Raw genomic sequence first — 18,379 nt, 5'->3', positions numbered from 1 at the left:
CTGATAGTAGTTTTGCCCGTCTGCTTCTGTCGGTAGTTGGTATTGGTGGTTGCCAAGATGCAGAGGGCATGAAGGGGTGGTTACACCAGGCACGCTGGATATCAGGCATGCAACCGTGGAGGCTGTGCCAGTCTTTCCGCAAGATGAGAGCGGAGAGCAAACTCGGAAATAGAGAAGCCTTGACGTAAGGCAGTAGAAGAGAGGCTCATAGCAGTATAAATACCCATAGCGTCCCCGGAAATGGCTATCTTCATCACAGCACAGCTTCTTCACCCAACAAACTTGAGACATTCAGAAACACCATGGAATCTCTTCCCAGACCCTTTACCATCACTGTTGGCGGCCAGAAGGTCGCACCCCCAGTTGAAAATGGCGACGATCGCATTCACGCCACAACTGGCAACGACGCGGCCGTCTTCACCCTCAATGACTGTCACCTCCGGTCTAATGGCTGGTTCCTAGGCCGCTACCAGGTCGAGGATCGGAGCCTTCTGCCCAAGCGTGTCTACTGGTTTCGGGCTGGACAAGAGGATAGAATCCAGCCAGTTTTTGCTGCAGAGGAGGGGGACTCGGTTGTTCTGAAATTCGGAGGTACGCATGTTAGAGGCTTTGTGTAGTCCTGTATGTTGACTTAGAACTCTCCAGGATCGCCTCTCGTTGCTATCGAAAGTCTCCTCTTTGCAACCCTTCTTGACGGTATGTTATAACGTGAAGAGTGGTTGTTTAGGAGCTAACAGCAATGATAGAACCCAAACAGAAGGTCGAGATCAACTACCAGTAGTTGGACATTGGGACCTGTATCCGGGCTGCTGTTGGACTCATCCACATGCCTACTGATGCTGCCCAAGTGGACTCCAAGATGGGACGTTGGTGCCGGTGGAAGCTGGCTTCACTCGCGAAATGAGATTTCTCATCGAGACAAGGCAATGTCATTACCTTAAGTTGCTATGTTCTGAAATGGAAATCCTGCTTGGATTTTGTCGTTCGCACAGTCAGATTACACTCTCCATATCCATGATATTTCTTCGTCAAATAGGCCCCGTGATTGTGATGCCAGGGCTTTCAACCATAGCCCACAATGTGTGAAGACAACGATAGGGATGTAGCAATGTAGTTATAGGTTCACATTCTACAGAACCGGCACTAATAGAAGCTTAGAAGTGAGATGGTAGATGATATCTGGACAAAGCTCAATTACACAATTGTAATTAAACGCCTCTGGAAAGCGCCCCAGGTTAATTTGTGTTGCCCATGGGTGCCTAATCCTCGATCATATCCTGTCTCTAATCCCTGGGCCCTTCGAGATGAGTGGTACCCGATTCGTCGAAACCTTTCAGTACTTGTGCCATCCGGCACAACCACCAGTCCTGAGAACATCAAGTAGGCAGCTGGTGGTATAGCCCGCAGCATCCAAACAAGCCAGATGGATATAGGTTCCCCCTTCTCAAGCTCTGGGCCCGTGGCATCCACGTCCTTCTCATCGATCACCTCCCACCACCCAGTTGTCACTATCATTATCCGATGGTGATGGCTAGGTGACTTTGCACTGAGGATTGCTGGCGCAACCCAACCCAGCAACGTGAGATAGGCGGATTCGATGGGACCGTGCTTGGCTTGAGGAAACCGTGGTATGACCTGACAGTCAAGATTATCTACCATACTGGTGTAATCTTGATGCTCTTCGGACCAGAAGATAGGCCCATCCACAGCTGCCCACGACCAAGACGGAGCGCGATATGTTGCAGGCCGTGGTTGGATAGGGGACGGCCTCACTCGATTCCAACAAAGGTTGTGGGCGAGTGTGGATTCAAACAATCCCGCCACGAATGAAGTGTGATTTACTCTCGCAAGCTCTTCGCCAACAGCCGAGATTGCAGAACGTCGATCCATGGGATTTGTTAAGCCACGGGATAAGTAAGAGCTAAGAAGGTCTTTCCAAAACAACTCCCAAGATGTTGAAGCCATCGCAGCCCGACTCAGGGAGAAGCTCAGCATGGTCACGTCGAAGGGGCCTAGCTCAGTCTGCTCTAGGCTTAGCCCACCGTCACTGGCTCTTGTCCCTTTACAGGACCAGTGCAACTGTTGAGAAGAGTAGTATAAGATCCTAGGAGACAGTACATGCTCTTGCAACGTCCATGATCTGTTGTTGATAGGATCTGGAACCCAGTCTCGGTACGGGTATCCGGACTGGTGAAGAAGTAGGAAGACAGTACCCGATTTACCATCAGAACATGTTAAAGGAAACTTGAACTTTGGCTTGCTTTGTACGTGGGCTTGACGAGTATTCAAAAAGCCATCACGGTAACATGATGAGCTCGCCGCTGAGATGGTGACTGTTGTTCCCTGATATATGTCGGCCATCTTGTTGATCTCTCTCGCAACATCCTCTGGATCATCTTGGATGATGCACAAGGAATCGATCCAGAGATAGTATATGCCGAGACGGATTGATACTTCGATGGCATCCACGATGGTCCCGGGAAGAGTTTTGATGCCGATATGAGTCTCATGTTGCGTGAGTCGCGCTTTGATCAGCTTGAAAGGCTGATCGCCACCCCAGCAGTAGCTCAATGTCGCATAGGGACATCTGTTTCGAACCGTAGTAACCCGGAGGCTCGTGCAGATATTTCCCTGTGCGCTGAGCTCTAGAAGTCTTATCGGCATGCGTTGAGCGGCCGACTCATGACATACATTGTGATTTGTTTGGCACTGATGAAGCCACTCTTTTGCCTTTGAATAGCTTTTTTCTGACCCGGGTGATAGATTGGGCAACCTTCGATGTACCAATTCGCTTGCTGGGTCATCTACATGGGTGAACACATGCATCAGCATTTCAGGCCGCACAGTTCCTGATATCAGTGAGATTATACCTTGGTCACTGCACAGGAGATATTTGGAGAGAAACCGATCATAAAAGCCTCGTTTCGTGCCATCGTAGCTTATGTTTTCGTAACCGAAGACGAGTGAGCTGAGGCCGAATTCCTGGTTGTAGGAAATTTCCACCCCGAACTTGGTATCAGGGTTGGGGTCAGTGATATCTGAAAGTTCCTCATCGTCTACGAGACTGCTGAAAAACACACAACCACGGCCTGCGCGGTCAATAGCGTCCTGGGCTGTGATGCCTGGGTAAAAGGCCAGCTGACCGTCAGGCTCAGTTAAGGCAGCAGAAGGCAAGGCTTGGCGTAGGTTGGCAACGACATCCTCACAAAGAGGGCATGAGTGCGCTTCAGCCAGATCTTGGATCATTTTGCCCAGCCAGTCAGTAGCTCTGCAGCAGTATGTTTCGAGTCGACGATGTAATGTTGTCTCGGTGACGAGGAGAGAAGTGACAATCAAGCAGCATTTCGTTTGAGCTTGGCATGGATTATGTAATGTGGTCTTCGAGATGCAGCCATGTGTAGAAGTGAAAGGGATGAACAATGTTCTCTTTAACTTAGTTTATTATGATTCAGGGGCAAAAGACCGAGAGAAACTATTATGAGCGTCCTTGTTTGGTGTAGTGTTCCTCTTTCGGGTTGCTAGAATTGTCTTCTTGCATTGCGATATGAAAGTCACGGCAAGGCGGCATCTTGAGCAGCGAGTGGCAAGCAATAATAGCTGGGACAGGATGCAAATAGAAAGGAAAGGCAAAAAAGAATGTTGAGTAGCACCTACTCGCTTCGATCGAGTGCTGATTTGTATGTTAGATGGGATCCCATGTGTGGATGGTTGGGTGTTGCTTACACCTCCGGGTTATGAGCCCGGCTGTTTGAAGTTAGTATGAGAAATTGAACCTTGGAGATTGAGTGTGAACATACCGCGCTGCCGCTGCGCCAAGGTGCTTTCTTGGATGGAAGGTCGGCTTGCAATTTCAACTAGCATGACTGCCTCGTTGTCAAGCGAGAGGGTAAGCCCTGAGTGGATCTGTTTCTGTAGACTGGAGTCTTCGGATAAGATCTCGGCCCAAGTGGTCCTTGTGATGCTGGGGAACTGGATCCGTTCAATCTTTTATCCCCCGCCTGAAACTCAGAGTGCCTTTGAAGAGCATTTATTATGGGTAATGAAACCTAGGTACCGAGGAGAGTGCAACTCGAGATGGATGGCGGCACCTATCTCTCCTACGAAGGAGGTTTCATAGGAACCTAGCTAGAAATGGACATTAGAAATGAATTTGATTGTAATTTGATTGAAATTTGATTCGAATCTGATTTGATTTTCATTCGATTTTGAGTCAAAGTAATGATAATGGCGTAGAGACCCCTCCCGATTTGGCAAGTCGCCGAATTCTTCCTAGCGGGCTGAGGAGGGCTTGGGTCGACAAAAGCTGCAGCATTTAATTTGCATGTTAGTAAAAACAGTCTTGTGGATGTCTCTTGATTCAAAATGTGGTAATATTTCATGTCAAGAAGCGTCTTAGTTGAAGTGATGGATTCAAGGCCTTGACTTCAAACAGAAACGGATTCCGCAAGTTGCAACGTACCAGTCGTTAGATGACGTATTCATCTTAAACGCATACTCCTTATTGGCTAGTTCATATACCCTGCTTTGCCTGATTCCCGAACGAAGCGTCTCTCCGCCAGTTCTTCCCCTTCATCTTCACACCCTACTTTCAAGGTTACACCCAACATGTCGTCCAATCAGCTCTTTCAATACTCTGTAGTCTCAGCTCTCATGGATGGCGTCGCCGAGACCGGCATCACCATCTCAGACCTCATGGCTCACGGCGATCACGGTCTCGGCACGTTCCGACACATGGTGGGCGAAATGATCATCCTCGATGGGGTCATCTACGACATGAAACCCGATGGCTCGGTTGTCGCTATTGATAGCACTGAATGTGCAGAGCAATCGGCGCCTTTCGCTATGGTCACTCGGTTTGAACCCACAGTTACGACCTCGAGGCCGCTGCAAAACAAAGACACGTTGGCCCATATCCTGTCACAACTTCTTCCGGGAACTAAAAATCACTATGTGGCTTTCAGGGTGGATGGCGCCTTCAAGGCAGTGACGGTCCGTACCGTTGGCGGCCAGAAGTCTCCGGGGGAGAGGCTTGCCGAGCTCGGGAAGCGGCAGGTCTCCCACTCGTTTGAGTACGTTCGGGGCACAATTATTGGCTTCAGGTCACCAGCATTTATGCAGGGGGTCAGTGTTGCCGGTGATCACCTGCATTTCATCTCGGAAAATCGGGACTCGGGTGGTCATGTGTTGGCCTTGGAAAGTGACGATGATTTGACCATTGCGGCAGCCCCCATCACGGCGGTTCATTTACAGCTACCCTCAAATGACGAAGACTATAATCAGGCTGAACTCGCCAGGGACGACAAAGGGATTGCTGCTGTTGAGGGGTAATGAAAGCGTCGAGTGCCACCGGCTAAATACAGGATTCTTCCCTTAGTGTCCTAGTAAACGTACCTACCTACCTATGTGATACATGCTGCTCCTCATATGTTTTGACTCCAGGAGTTGGTGGTACATTTGTTCGCTTGCCGATATCCTTCAACCTCAGCTTGCTCCATTGTGAGCCAACCAATACTATAAGTATGTGACAGGAGCTTGGCTTTGGCGAAATCTCGCCCCTAGCTGGTAAGGTTGTCAGGAGGTGCCTGATACCGAGGCCCAAATCTAGACGCTGTCCCTATTTAACCAGAAGCATCGGGTCTCCACGAGACCGACAACGCCGACAATTAAGTTCTCGGCTCATTCGTTCTAATTATCAGATCCCCTTGATCCTCTACTCGAAACGGCTTGGCGCGAGGTGTGGGTATTAAAGTTAACCCTGGCAATCTCGTGTCAAACTTGCTACTGGAGCTTAAGAGATCTTAGCCTAAGTTGCTTCTTCTACTCCATTTTAGCCACCGGCTGTGACGGTAAATCTCTTGAATGATTGGTGGCAAGTTGCTGGACGGACTACCGAGATCGACTTGGGATTGCGGGAGCTTCGGACCATGTCGAAAGGAAAATATCCCAAAATTGACACTGATGTAACCTTGTCGAGTCTGGTGACGATAATGGGATCACTATTCGGCTCAGGGCCAAGAGTATAAACTCATGAGACCCAGAGGCGACTGCTTGAAGGGGTAGCCGGAGGATATGCCCGTGGCTCGACAAGGCATTTCATCCCGTATGTGCTGCATCAGGAGATCTATCCATTTGTCAAGATTTAATTAGGTGGGAAGATTGGCCCTGTAATTTCGTCCGAACCTACGATCAAATCACGGAACTTGGCCAACTTTGGGTCTCAGCCCGAGCCTAATCCCTCAGGTCAGTGCCTACTATCCGAAACATGGCCACAAGGGTAGGAGTCTATGCTAATTGATCACGGAGGTGGTGTCATGAACTTGTTTTATATATATCCTGTCTCTAAGCCGCTGTTCTCCCATAGTTGTGTCCATTAAACCACCTGTTTTGCATCTGTCGGCCTTTCTCCCTTCAGCCATGAAGGTCCTTTCCCTCATACTCGGCTCCGCGAGTGTTGCCTTGGCGGCTCTCGATTGGAAGAATGTTCGCATCGGCGGCGGCGGCGGCTTCGTCCCTGGCATTGAGTTCCACCCAAAGGCCAAGGGCGTCGCCTATGCGCGAACCGACATTGGCGGCCTCTACCGGCTCAATTCGGATGATTCTTGGACACCTGTGACGGATATTACCGCCACCAACTCTAAGTGGTAGGGATAGACCCGCAGTATCGTTTAGAGAGAGTCGATATTAACACTCACATAGGAACCGCTGGGGTATTGATGCCTTGGCCCTCGATCCCTCAGACTCCAACAAGGTCTACACAGCCGTTGGCATGTATACCAATGACTGGTAAGTGACAAATAAAGTGTGGCATAGTATACCTAGTTAATTCAAAGTGAATAGGGACCCAAACAATGGTGCCATTGGACGGAGTAACGACAAAGGAAAAACCTGGACATTCACCGACCTCCCTTTCAAGGTTGGTGGTAATATGCCAGGCCGAGGAATGGGCGAGCGTCTCGCAGTAGACCCCAAGAACTCTAACATCATCTATTTCGGCGCCCGCAGCGGCAAGGGTCTCTGGAAGAGTACCGACGGTGGTGCCAGCTTCAACAAGGTTACGTCTTTCACCAACGTCGGAACCTTTGCCCCGGATCCCAACGATTCGTCTGGATATAACAACGACTTGCAAGGTCTTACCTTTGTCACCTTTGACTCGACTTCATCCACTCTTAATGGCGCAACTTCGAGGATCTTTGTCGGTACTGCCGATAACAAGACCGCATCCGTTTATGTGTCGACCAATGCAGGCCAGACCTGGAGTGCTGTTCCCAACCAACCCGGGAAATACTTCCCACACAAGGCTAAGCTTCAGCCTGAGGAGAAAGCTCTGTACCTCTCTTATAGCGATGGCACTGGCCCTTATGATGGCGGTTCTGGTGCCGTCTACCGCTACGACATCTCGGCTGGAACTTGGAAGGACATCACTCCACCTGGCGATATCTACTTTGGCTTCGGTGGCCTGGACGTTGACCTTCAAAAGCCTGGAACCCTGGTTGTTGCGTCACTCAACTCGTGGTATCCCGATGCCCAGATCTTCCGATCTACTGACTCGGGCAACACTTGGTCGAAGCTGTGGGCCTATGGTTCGAGTGGCAGCTTGGAGTACAACTATGACATTTCTACGCCAAAGGCTCCATGGATCTACAAGAACTTTATCTCGATCGACACGAAGCGCTTGGGGTGGATGATTGAGGCTTTGGCCATCGACCCCTTTGACAGCAACCACTGGCTTTACGGCACAGGCTTGACCGTCTATGGTGGACATGACCTCACAAAGTGGGATTCTAATCAGAAAATCAGCATCCAGTCACTGGCTGATGGAATCGAGGAGTTTGCGGTGCTGGAACTCAAGTCTGCCCCTGGAGGCAGCGAGCTCTTGGCGGGTGTTGGAGACGATAGTGGCTTCACGTTTGCGACCAAGACTTCTCTCAGCACGGCTCCTCAGTCGGCTTGGGATAACCCCATGTTCACTGGAGCAGTGGGCGTTGACTACGCCGGCAACAAGGTCGAAAACGTTGTCCGAGTGGGCAACACCCAAGGCACACGGCAGGTTGCTATTTCCAACAACGGAGGCGTCTCCTGGAACGTCCACAACGGCGCCTCGACCTCCCAGTCTGGTGGCTCCATCGCTTATTCTGCGGATGCAGATGTGATTATCTGGTCTTCTGGCAACCAGGGCATCCTCCGGTCTCAAAACCAGGGTTCCTTTACTTCTGTCTCTAACGTGCCATCGGGAGCTGTTATCGCCAGCGACAAGCGCAACAACAAGTACTTCTACGCTGCCTCCGGTTCTACCTTCTATGTCTCCAGCAACCAGGGGTCAAGCTTCAGCCAGGGCGGCTCGCTCAGCTCTGTCCAGTCAATCCGTGACATTGCTGTGCATCCTACCAAGGCCGGAGACGTTTGGGTGTCCACGGACGCTGGAATCTTCCACAGCACCGACTTTGGAAGCTCCTTCAGTAAGGTCTCATCATCTTTGTCGAACACGTATCAGATCGCCCTCGGCCGTGGCTCGGGTAGCACCTGGAATGTGTATGCTTTCGGCACTGGCTCTGCTGGGGCTAAGCTGTACGGCAGTGCTGACCAGGGCAAGACTTGGAGTGATATTCAGGGCCCCATTATGTTTGGAGCCATTGACTCTTGCAGGCTGGAGGGCAGCGGCAACAATGCAGGCCAGGTTTACGTTGGAACCAACGGTCGTGGAGTTTTCTGGGCCCAGGGGTCTGTGGCGTGATTGAAAGACCGAATTGACGGGGATTTAGTAGGGAAGCTGCTTCTATGTACATTATTTTTTGTAGGAATCTCAAGTACTTTCTCTCGAACGCTGTTCTTTCAACTCCAGTATCCTTCCGGTTGCGGATAATGTTCTGCAGCTCTTAATTTCATAAAGGTTTCGCTCGTCGGCAATTCTACACACCTGCATTTTCGGATGCTTTTTGAAACAATGCCCGTAGTGTCCTTCTGCCCATAAGAGGCGGGTTTATACAATCGATACACGTGGTGCACCGTAGTCCTTGCGATGCTGCATCAAACCGTTAGCGCTCTTGGTGGGAAAGATGCGATCTTCTGGCTCAGTTAACCCATCAAGGGCCGGGCCTCTACTATAATAAAGAACACATTGTGTGGGGAAGATGCATTTCACTGTTATCCATGCAGCCGTGGGCCGCGGGACATTAACTGAAGATAATAGAGGTCTCGTCAAGCATGTAAATTGTGGACTGTGGCATTCTGTTTACGTCTGAGTAGGTCTAGTTTAGCGCATAGATGGTTACCTTTAGCGGCACATGGCTAACCCTCTGGCACCTTTTCTCTCCTGACCAGTTGTGAAAGTTATCATTCTGTATTCTTCGACAATGCTATATATCTTAGGCTTCTATACTCCTAGAATTGTGTTTCTAATCCATTACGTGCTGGGACCCGGGCTTAGACACTCTCTTGCTATGAGAAGTGAAGCGTATTCGGTATGAACAACGAGCCTATGCCTCGTGGCAAGTCTTGTTGGTTGCTTAAACTGTCAGAACTCCAAGATTTGTCTCGATAGACACATTCAATAACCAGCCAGGTAGAATTCCCTTTGCGTCATCACCGCATGATCCCCTTGTCAATCTATCAAAGTCCACGTCTCACCGACTATTCTTAACACATACAGCAACAGGGAATTCAGGACACTGGCTGGCCAGTGCTCCAACCTCGGCATTCCTACAGCTGGCATGTTACTCGCCTGCAGAGCTCAACCCTGCAAATAATTCCTCACGATGCATAACGGGCTCAACACGCGAGAACAAACCCCGTTTCGTTTCGGACATCAGGCGCTTCCCCAACCGAGTTCTTGTCGAATGGTATGATGGCAAGTAAGTTCTCCTACCAACCGAAACTGAGAAATGATGAGGGTAAGGGTCTGTGCGATATCATTCGTTCAAGGTTGCATGAGCATACATACTGCCCACTTTCGTCGTCTGCACTTGAGCCAATTGGAGCATCCTTGAGGTTAACAGGCGAATATTAAAGAGGCGCCTAGGTACGTCGCTGCCGTCTTCTCTTCTTCGGTCTGCCTCTTACGGCCTATCATATCATAGAAATACGTTGAAGTTACGCATCATGGCAAGCGAACGAGACTCCGCTAGTCCCACGACAAATGCCCCGACCGCTCCGACCCAACCGCTGCATCCAGTGCAACACTGGGAGCAACTTGCTGAGGTATTTTCACCTCTCATCTAAATAGGGGCTTCGCTAAGTCTCGGATGACTCCAGGAACCTGATGAGGGCGGTGCCGACGCAGACTCGGCCCTTGGGTCCAACCCCCCAGAGTCGACAGAATCACTGACCTCAAGCATCCTTCAATACCGTACTATTAATGGCAGGACATTCCACTCGGAGAGAGGGAACGCAAGATATTGGTACATGATTTGATAGTGGGGCCTCACGACAGCTTCTAACCGGGATTGTTAGGGCATCCAATGACGAAAAGCAGAACGAGTCGATGGACACTGTGTGAGTTCACGTCCACATATGTCCCAAAGACGTGTGTATTGACCAAACAGCCACCACTTTCTGTCCCTGGTGTTTGACGGCAAACTCTATCTGGCGCCCTTGGAAAAGGATATTCAGGTGCGCCAACAATTACCTGAGACAGCGTTCTAGCTAATATCAGTGGTAGAAAGTCGTCGATATTGGAACTGGGACAGGTTAGGCGACCCTAAAGCGGGTGATGCATATACACATGACTAACAGGGCCGAGTGTATAGGCATCTGGGCAATGTACGAGAACATTACCTGTCACTGCACCGAACCCTTGATTGACCCGAGAACAGCGACTTTGCCGACGAGTTCCCTAACACTGAGGTTATTGGAACAGATATCTCGCCTATCCAACCTTCTTGGGTTCCACTCAACCTGAAATTGTACGTGACTGCAGCCTTTGCATTCTTACAATGGTTTCGTCACTGTTATATCTGCAAAACAACTAACCATACGTCTGCAGCGAGATCGATGACTGCAGTCAGGAGTGGGCATTCGAGCCAAACTCCGTGGATTTTGTACACATGCGTTTCCTCTACGGAAGCATTAAAGACTGGTCGTTCCTGATCAACCAGGCATACAAAGCCTGTAAGCCAGGCGGCTGGGCTGAAAGCCTAGAAGCCTCGGCGATGATGCAGAGTGATGACGGTACGGTAACAGAAGACAGTGCCATGCACGAATGGGGAAAATTCTTCATTGAGGGCGGAAAGAAGATGGGCCAGACGTTCACGATTCTCGAGGACGACGTGCAACGGAAGTGCATGGAGGAAGCTGGCTTTATTAATATCCACATCCACAACCGAAAGGTAAGTGTTCCCCTATCAACAACACTAAGGATGCTAATAAAGGCTTGGATAGGTGCCCATTAGCGGGTGGCCGAAGGACCCAAAGAACAAGGAAATCGGCCAGTTTGTACATGCTGCCCTTGAGCAGGACCTTGATGGTTATATCTTGTACATGGCAAGCCAACTTCTTGGCTGGACGATGGATGAGGTCCGCGTGTACTGCGCACAGCTTCGAAGAGAGCTCCGGAACAACAAAAAGTACCATCCGTTTTACTGGGTGAGAAAGGTATACGGTCAGAAGCCAGAAGCTTAGAGAAGGTATTTTAATGCATTTCTGTCCATGACAACTTCACTCCTTAGATAGACAACATGACTTTTGACATTACCTGGATCTCCCATTCTTCGAGAATAGTTTTACTAGGTAAAAGGTATGTATCGATTATGAAGGTACTTGAACTATTATAGTGGACACATTAATCGTCATGCCTGTGTGTTTGATCACGAGGGCTTGGTAATATGCGTAAGTGAGGTAAGGGGCAGCAGGTTATGCCACTCAACTGAAAGAAACCACCTTACCACTATCCTTCTACATCTTGCGTCTCTTCCTCCTCCAGGGTCCTTGGGGCCTTCTCGCCCTTAAGCCCCGTTGCAAACTGGCATGCTTGAGGCCTAGAAACTGGCGAACTCTACCCCAATGACCTTGTATCCCCCGCAGTCAATGTTACTGACGCCCCCTAGTGTTATAGGTTGACGAGTCCGAGCCCACGAGCAACACTTCTGATTCTTGTTCAACTGGAATCCCGGCGTAGAAATGATCAGATATGGAATAATACATCCCATTTCTAGTCTGACATGAGTAATAACTGGATCTACACAGGTATGAATAAATGCTCCTATGATTTGGGATCTGTCAAAACCCGCCGTCCACTTCCCTGAAACGCCAAAGGGTCGCGCGGTAGAGAATATCAACGAGACTAGGATAGCGTGCAGATACAGTGACCTTGCGCCCTGCTATATATGCAAAGTAAGCCCAACTAGTTTATCTGGAATAAACTTTGTGCAGATCCCAAGGCTGATTTCTATGATTAGAATATACAGGGTTGTATCAGTGAGACGGCGTTACTGTGCGCTAAGCACAGGGAGTTTTCACGGTCCAAGCAGAGCTCGTGAAACGCCTCACAGGGCAAGAGCTATTCCTTCGACTGAAGATCTCTGGAGAAATATCTTCTAAAGGATTGTTAGTGCTGATGATGCGCTTTTTAGGGCATGTTGCAACAAGGATGAAACTCGGATCCTTCTGGGGGCTGTGTCATTCTCGGTCTCTTATATAAGTGCAAAAGTCTCTCAGAGGGCTCATATCTACAATAAGACACAAGCAATCACTCTAACAGAATTCGAAATTTGGTCGTGTGAGTTTGAATCTCTTCCAGCAGCCCTTCAGATGGTTCCTATCACATCTTTCATGGCGGCCGCCATCCTTGCCTTCGGGGGAACTAGGTTGGCCATTCCCACCAACAATCCCGTCCAAAGCCGCTCAGGGTTATATCCATGACCAATCATGCAAGAAACTCGGAAGCCCCGGTTCCCAAGGTCAAAACCTTGTCTAGAGAAGACCTCAAACCTTTTAGCGGCCAAAGTCCCAAGCCGTCCAACATTACCGATCCTCTCAAGATTCGAGCCATCATTGGACCCGATGATCGTGTTCTATGGGACTCTCAGCAATACCCCTACAGCGCCATAGGCAGAATCTCTGGGCCTGACGGCGGAAGCTGTAGTGCGGCCCTGGTCGGCCCTAGGCATGTTGCTACGGCCAAGCATTGCGTTCCACCTGAGGGCGTCACCACGCGCTTTCAACCCATGTATTTTGATGGTGAGAGAGCCGGGGGCTCGGATTCCATTGAAATAATCGATATAGAACAAGGTGATGGGCCTTGCTTCCAGATGGAGGATTGGGCCATCTTCATCCTGGCTGATCGCTTGGGTGACTCGTTTGGGTACCTTGGAGCCACAACCATCGACTGTGATGCTCAAAAGAATAAACCAATCTTTGTGAGAGCTCCCAAATAGTTCTTTCCAATGGCAAATTGCTTGGTCAAGGTTCATTTCTAACATGTACCAGCTCCATGTGGGATACCCAGGTGACAAGGGGTCGTCAAAGCCTTATCGCCAAGAGGGTATCTCGGTGGTACGATGTGCTGATTGTGCCCCGGGCGGCCCTCTAGAGACAGATGCAGACGGCATTCCGGGTCAGTCAGGAGGCCAGCTCTGGCTTGAGCAGGACGGGTCCCCTTATTTGTACGGCGTTCTAAGCGGAGTTGGCGAGGAGGGCACTGGCTTCGCATCTGGGTAAAATCTGGTCAATGCTATCAGCAAGGCGAGGGCCGACTACCCATGAGAGAAGTTATTCTTGTTCTTTCTTTCATTCGGTTGAAAAAAATAACATCTTAAACATGACCTGGATTTTCTTCGTTCAGTTACCTCCCCTCCCACATCGAGTGCAAGAAACAAGAACCTTAACTGCTCTACCTGACAATGGTCTCCTGTGTAACTATAATCTGCCCGTTGCTAGGACTCTCCGCTCTAGACCGCCTGTCGCTGCTATTATCAGACAACGTGGTTTGAGCTTGTATTGTAGTCCGTTGCTCGCCGCCTTTCCTTTGCATGTCTCTTAGCTCCCAGGCCAAGTGCTCCTCGCTATCCGTCATCTGCCTGAATCCCTTGTGATGGCTTATTCGGCTGGCATCGTGGTAGCCAGCGGATGCGCGATGGCGAGATGCAGAGGGCCCGCCTGTAGGATTGCTACTGGTATTCCTGCCGGTGCTACGAACAGAGACGCCGAGCCAGTGGAGAATGGTTCGATCGAAGACGGGTCGGAGAATCGGGGAGCTTGCCACCATGAGGGCAACTCCTGCTTGTAGGATGGAGGAAACGGATGCGACGGCGAAGGACTTGGTGACGTTATCGAAGTCGATGTTCAAGGCGTATTTAAGGCGGACACAGGAGAAGACAATTGTGCTGCACGAGAGATTGTGTCAGCGTTATAGACTCGAATGATAGCAGGGAAAAGATGTGATCAGTCGTAACTTACACGATTCCGGCGCCAAAAACTAGAAAGAGGCCAATCTTGTGTGGTCTCGCAATATGCAGCCCAGACAGTAGCCTCATGGGGAGAGCAACGATCATCACCTCGGAAATGATGTCAATAACTGCCACCGCTGAGTATGCAACAGTCTGGTTTCCACAGCTCGTAGGAGTGGCAGCCCCCCACGTGGCTCCCACAGGCAAGCAAATGAAGAAGCCGAGGAGAATGGTGTAGAGAGCCCAGCAAGTAATGACCACAATGGTCGCCCAGCTAGCGATACGAAGGGTGACGGACGTGGAGGCGGCGAAGACACGTTGGATCATAGCAACCAGACTGATCTTGATGAAGCAAAGCGTCGCGGCGTACATGGTCTGGTTTGCGATCGAAATTCGAGTATAGTGGTACATGTGATGTTCGGACAGACGGCCAATATCGTTTCCCGCTCCTCCTACACAAATGGCTGTGATATGTTAGCCTTCCCCCTCTAGCAGATATTCCAGAGGCTACTGTACCAAGCACGTAGGTGATACACAAGCCATTGAACAACGCCTGGACAAGTGCTGGTTAGATTGTGAGGACAATCATCCATAGTTGACAGACAACTTACGAAGCCGATAAAGTAGAGGTGATCTTCAGCATAGGAAGCCGACTTTCTGATGTGTCTCGAGATGATCCGCATGCCAGTCCAAGCGGTTGCGAGAACCCACATGGCTACCACAGCCGCGAGAAGCCCCTTTCCTTCGGGCGACAAAGGAGGGAACTTTTCTTTGAAGGGCGGCCCTGACGCTGATCGCGCCAACATATTCAGGGCTGCCATGATGGCTGTTGGTTCAACGTTGTGGAGTCAACGCTGTTGGCAATGAAGAAGATTCAGACTCGACTCAAAATACATGGCGATGCCGTCCTCTTCGGACAGAATTACCACCCACATCTTTTCATCAGCCGCAAACTTTCAACCCCCTCTCCCCCCCTTGAAGAGAGGACCGAGAGGATTTTTGCAAAAGAAAATTTCACTGCAACCCTATTCAGACCTGGGAACCAACAACCAACAGGTGGCAAACCGTCGGCATTTCCCTATGCAGACTCAAGTCCCGACCTTGGCGAGCCACACTGTCAAGGTTCGTCACCAGGAACCTTTCCCTTGGATCTTATCATCCCACCAGGTGGTTGGTAATCAGCGATACAGTTGTAGAGTTCTGCATGTCGCCAGAAAGAGTCGATAAGGGCGGGCTCGGCTATCCTCCTTTCATGGGACAACCCCTGATGCCTTCGTACCTAGCAAGAACGGGGGTTAGCAAGGATGACAGATCACCGAACCAACACAGACCTTCGGCAGATCATCCCCCAGATGGGACGAATAGAGCCTTGGCAGGGGATCCGGGAGCAACACCCGGATCAGCTGATGCCCGCGGAGTCTGGGGAATCCCGAAGGAACGATTACATGGCGATGGCGAAATCAGTAATTTAGACATCTCAGGGATTCTGCATGGATGAAACCGTCCCTTGCAGACGGTCGCCTCGATAAATCCGGTATTAAGGCTGGGTAGTACAAATTTCATGAATCCTTCTGCATCGGAAGTGCTTAGAATGTGTCCTTGTTCCGACGGGGTACGCGTATACTAGGAGTCATGGGCAATAATGCCTCAGCTGATTACTCAACACTCCAACCATGGATCGCTTCGTAGCGAGCAGGATGAAGGAAGCTGACGGGCTGGTCACCGTTTTTAGTTCCAGTTCTCCTCATCCTTAGCCACCCTGCGATGGAGACTTGGGAGCTGCTCAACCTGGAGGCCTCGAGTACTGAACCCTGCATGGCATTTCCGGATCATGAATGTCCCGGAAATTGAGCCTTGGGCAGTGGAGATGACCGCGCCATGGTGCTCTCATGCTTGCAATCGGTTAAGCAGCCCGAGCGATCCGGCCTACATGCGATTCCGCGCAGCAATGCTACCGTTGCGAGAGTAGATATATCTTGGATTTCCTCTTGCTGAACTCGAACGTGCAGGTCTTTCACCATACCCTGACATCTCCCCGCCTCGGTACCACCAGTCGACAATGCTCTGGGATTACATTGTCGTTGGTGCCGGCCTTTGTGGCTCGGTCCTGGTCCATGAACTCCTCGAGAAGGATCCGGATCTCAAGATCCTGGTCATTGAGGCAGGCATCAATGCGAACGATCGACAGGATATCGTCTGGCCCAACTCAACCAACGGTCAAGGCGGCGACTTTGACTGGAGCTATGCGTCTGTCCCGCAGACGCATCTTGACGGTCGATCTATCCCTTCCAACGCGGGCAAGGGCTTGGGTGGTGGCACACTTATCAACGGAGGTGAGTTTCGCAAAATATTAAACTAGCCAATCTGCTCACTGGTTTCTGTAGCTGCCTGGGTTCGTGGGCACTCCGTTGACTACGACCTCTGGGCCAAAGCTGTCGGCGATGAGAGGTGGAGTTACGAGGGTCTCCTGCCTTACATGAAGCAGACTGAGTCCTTTTTCACTCAGGGCACGGACAAGAGCCAGCATGGCTTTGAGGGTGACATGAAGGTTCAATCCATCAGCTCCCTCAACCGCACCTTTCCCATGCGCAAGCCCCTTATCGAGTCGTGGGAAGAGCTTGGCATCAGCCCCGCCCCGGATTTTGACCACAATCGCGGCAATCCCATGGGTATCGGCGAGATGCAAGAGAACCGCAATCACGGCCGCCGCCAGCAGAGCTCCTTGGTGTTCCCAATCGACAAGGCGACTGTATTGACCGAGACACTGGTCCAGAAGGTCATCACTCAGAAGTCTCACAAGGGCCAGGTGGTGGCTCAGGGCGTCCAACTCGCCAACGGCACCCAGATCCGCGGCAAGGAGGTTATTCTCTCTGCTGGTGCTTACCGTACACCACAAATTCTTATGCTCTCTGGTCTCGGCCCCAAGGAGCAGCTACAAAAGCACGGTATCAAGGTTCAGCTGGACCTTCCCAAAGTTGGTCAAAACCTGCACGACCACGCCGTCTTTGTTACAGCATGGGGACTGAAGGACCCTTCCAAGGGGTGGGCCGTTGAGTCTGGAAACCCCCTTTTCAACCAGCCGCAGTACGGCCTTGGCCTCTACCTCGACTTCGTTACCACTGTCGATGTGCCCAAGGATGGCTTGGCCAAGGCAATTGGGAAGGATACGGGCAAGAAGCCTAATCCGAAGACGCATCCCCTTCTTAACCAGGAGCGTGCCATGGCTACCCATACCATTCAGTACGCTGGTGCATCTCAAGATGGCTCCGCTGTGATAAGCATGACAGTACTGGTCATCGACCAGTCTCGTGGCCAGATTAGTCTCTCATCTTCCAAGATCAAAGACGCACCCCTTATCAATGCCAACTTTATGGGCACCGAAGTTGATCGCTATGCCATGAGGGAAGCTGTGAAGCACGATATTGAACTACTCACAAGCAACAAGACCGTTGTTGGCCGAGAAATCATCAGCGGAGAACTTGGCGACAAGCCCCTAACTACGGCTTCAACTGACGAGGAGATTGATGCTCGTATCCGAGCTGGACTAACGTAAGTTGTAATATCAGAGGGCTTTATTGTTTTGAAGACATTGCTAACATGAAATCAGTGGCATCTTCCACCCCATGGGCACCGCTGCCATGGGCCGTGTGGTTGATAAGGATTTGAAGGTCTTGGGCGTTCAGAACCTGCGAGTCGTTGACGCATCTATTATCCCTCAGTCTATTTCTGGAAACATCCAGGTTGTTCTCTACGCAACAGCCCTGCAGGCAGCTGACATTATTGGTAAAAAATAAAAAGAGTAGGCACGTTACAATACCTAGTAATGAAATAATTCATTTATTCACACAGACACCCAGGACTCATTAAATGCTCCTCGTTATATGGCGTTTAGGTAACATACGCATGCAAGAAGCATAAACTTCTTTTATGCATTAGTAATAATGAGAGCAATATAGTTTTACTCTCTTTAAACATATCGCTCTTATCGTTGTATTTTTCTC

General features: G+C 50.4%; 6 protein-coding genes across 6 annotated transcripts; 5 read left to right on the top strand and 1 right to left on the bottom strand.

Annotated features, from left to right (window-relative positions):
• Nucleotides 1-302: 302 nt before the first annotated feature.
• Nucleotides 303-781, top strand: LRP88_11340 (uncharacterized protein; the record flags this gene model as incomplete). The annotated part of the gene is made up of 3 exons (XM_083247769.1): nucleotides 303-591; nucleotides 646-696; nucleotides 747-781. 3 exons carry the CDS (start codon nucleotides 303-305, stop codon nucleotides 779-781), a joined length of 375 nt encoding a protein of 124 aa, XP_083096917.1.
• A 3,824-nt stretch (nucleotides 782-4,605) lies between these two features.
• LRP88_11339 (alpha-acetolactate decarboxylase) lies at nucleotides 4,606-5,328 on the top strand (the record flags this gene model as incomplete). The annotated part of the gene is made up of 1 exon (XM_083247768.1): nucleotides 4,606-5,328. The coding sequence occupies one exon, from the start codon at nucleotides 4,606-4,608 to the stop codon at nucleotides 5,326-5,328; it is 723 nt and encodes a 240-aa protein (XP_083096916.1).
• Nucleotides 5,329-6,414: 1,086 nt separating this feature from the next.
• On the top strand, nucleotides 6,415-8,731 carry LRP88_11338 (uncharacterized protein; the record flags this gene model as incomplete). The annotated part of the gene is made up of 3 exons (XM_083247767.1): nucleotides 6,415-6,641; nucleotides 6,697-6,783; nucleotides 6,838-8,731. The coding sequence occupies 3 exons, from the start codon at nucleotides 6,415-6,417 to the stop codon at nucleotides 8,729-8,731; spliced, it is 2,208 nt and encodes a 735-aa protein (XP_083096915.1).
• A 1,364-nt stretch (nucleotides 8,732-10,095) lies between these two features.
• LRP88_11337 (class I SAM-dependent methyltransferase) lies at nucleotides 10,096-11,613 on the top strand (the record flags this gene model as incomplete). The annotated part of the gene is made up of 9 exons (XM_083247766.1): nucleotides 10,096-10,194; nucleotides 10,249-10,394; nucleotides 10,447-10,488; nucleotides 10,539-10,605; nucleotides 10,655-10,682; nucleotides 10,743-10,755; nucleotides 10,809-10,898; nucleotides 10,979-11,321; nucleotides 11,374-11,613. The coding sequence occupies 9 exons, from the start codon at nucleotides 10,096-10,098 to the stop codon at nucleotides 11,611-11,613; spliced, it is 1,068 nt and encodes a 355-aa protein (XP_083096914.1).
• Nucleotides 11,614-13,822: 2,209 nt separating this feature from the next.
• On the bottom strand, nucleotides 13,823-15,199 carry LRP88_11336 (uncharacterized protein; the record flags this gene model as incomplete). The annotated part of the gene is made up of 4 exons (XM_083247765.1): nucleotides 13,823-14,315; nucleotides 14,389-14,842; nucleotides 14,895-14,931; nucleotides 14,990-15,199. 4 exons carry the CDS (start codon nucleotides 15,197-15,199, stop codon nucleotides 13,823-13,825), a joined length of 1,194 nt encoding a protein of 397 aa, XP_083096913.1.
• A 1,238-nt stretch (nucleotides 15,200-16,437) lies between these two features.
• LRP88_11335 (GMC oxidoreductase-domain-containing protein) lies at nucleotides 16,438-18,172 on the top strand (the record flags this gene model as incomplete). The annotated part of the gene is made up of 3 exons (XM_083247764.1): nucleotides 16,438-16,711; nucleotides 16,763-17,927; nucleotides 17,986-18,172. 3 exons carry the CDS (start codon nucleotides 16,438-16,440, stop codon nucleotides 18,170-18,172), a joined length of 1,626 nt encoding a protein of 541 aa, XP_083096912.1.
• Nucleotides 18,173-18,379: the final 207 nt, after the last annotated feature.

The sequence above is a fragment of the Fusarium phalaenopsidis genome (assembly GCF_050370095.1).
Source record: "Fusarium phalaenopsidis strain FUZ10S chromosome Unknown contig_32306, whole genome shotgun sequence".
Classification (NCBI taxonomy): domain Eukaryota; kingdom Fungi; phylum Ascomycota; class Sordariomycetes; order Hypocreales; family Nectriaceae; genus Fusarium; species Fusarium phalaenopsidis.
Note: the sequence above shows the minus strand (reverse complement) of the source record. Positions and strands in the feature narration are given on the sequence as shown.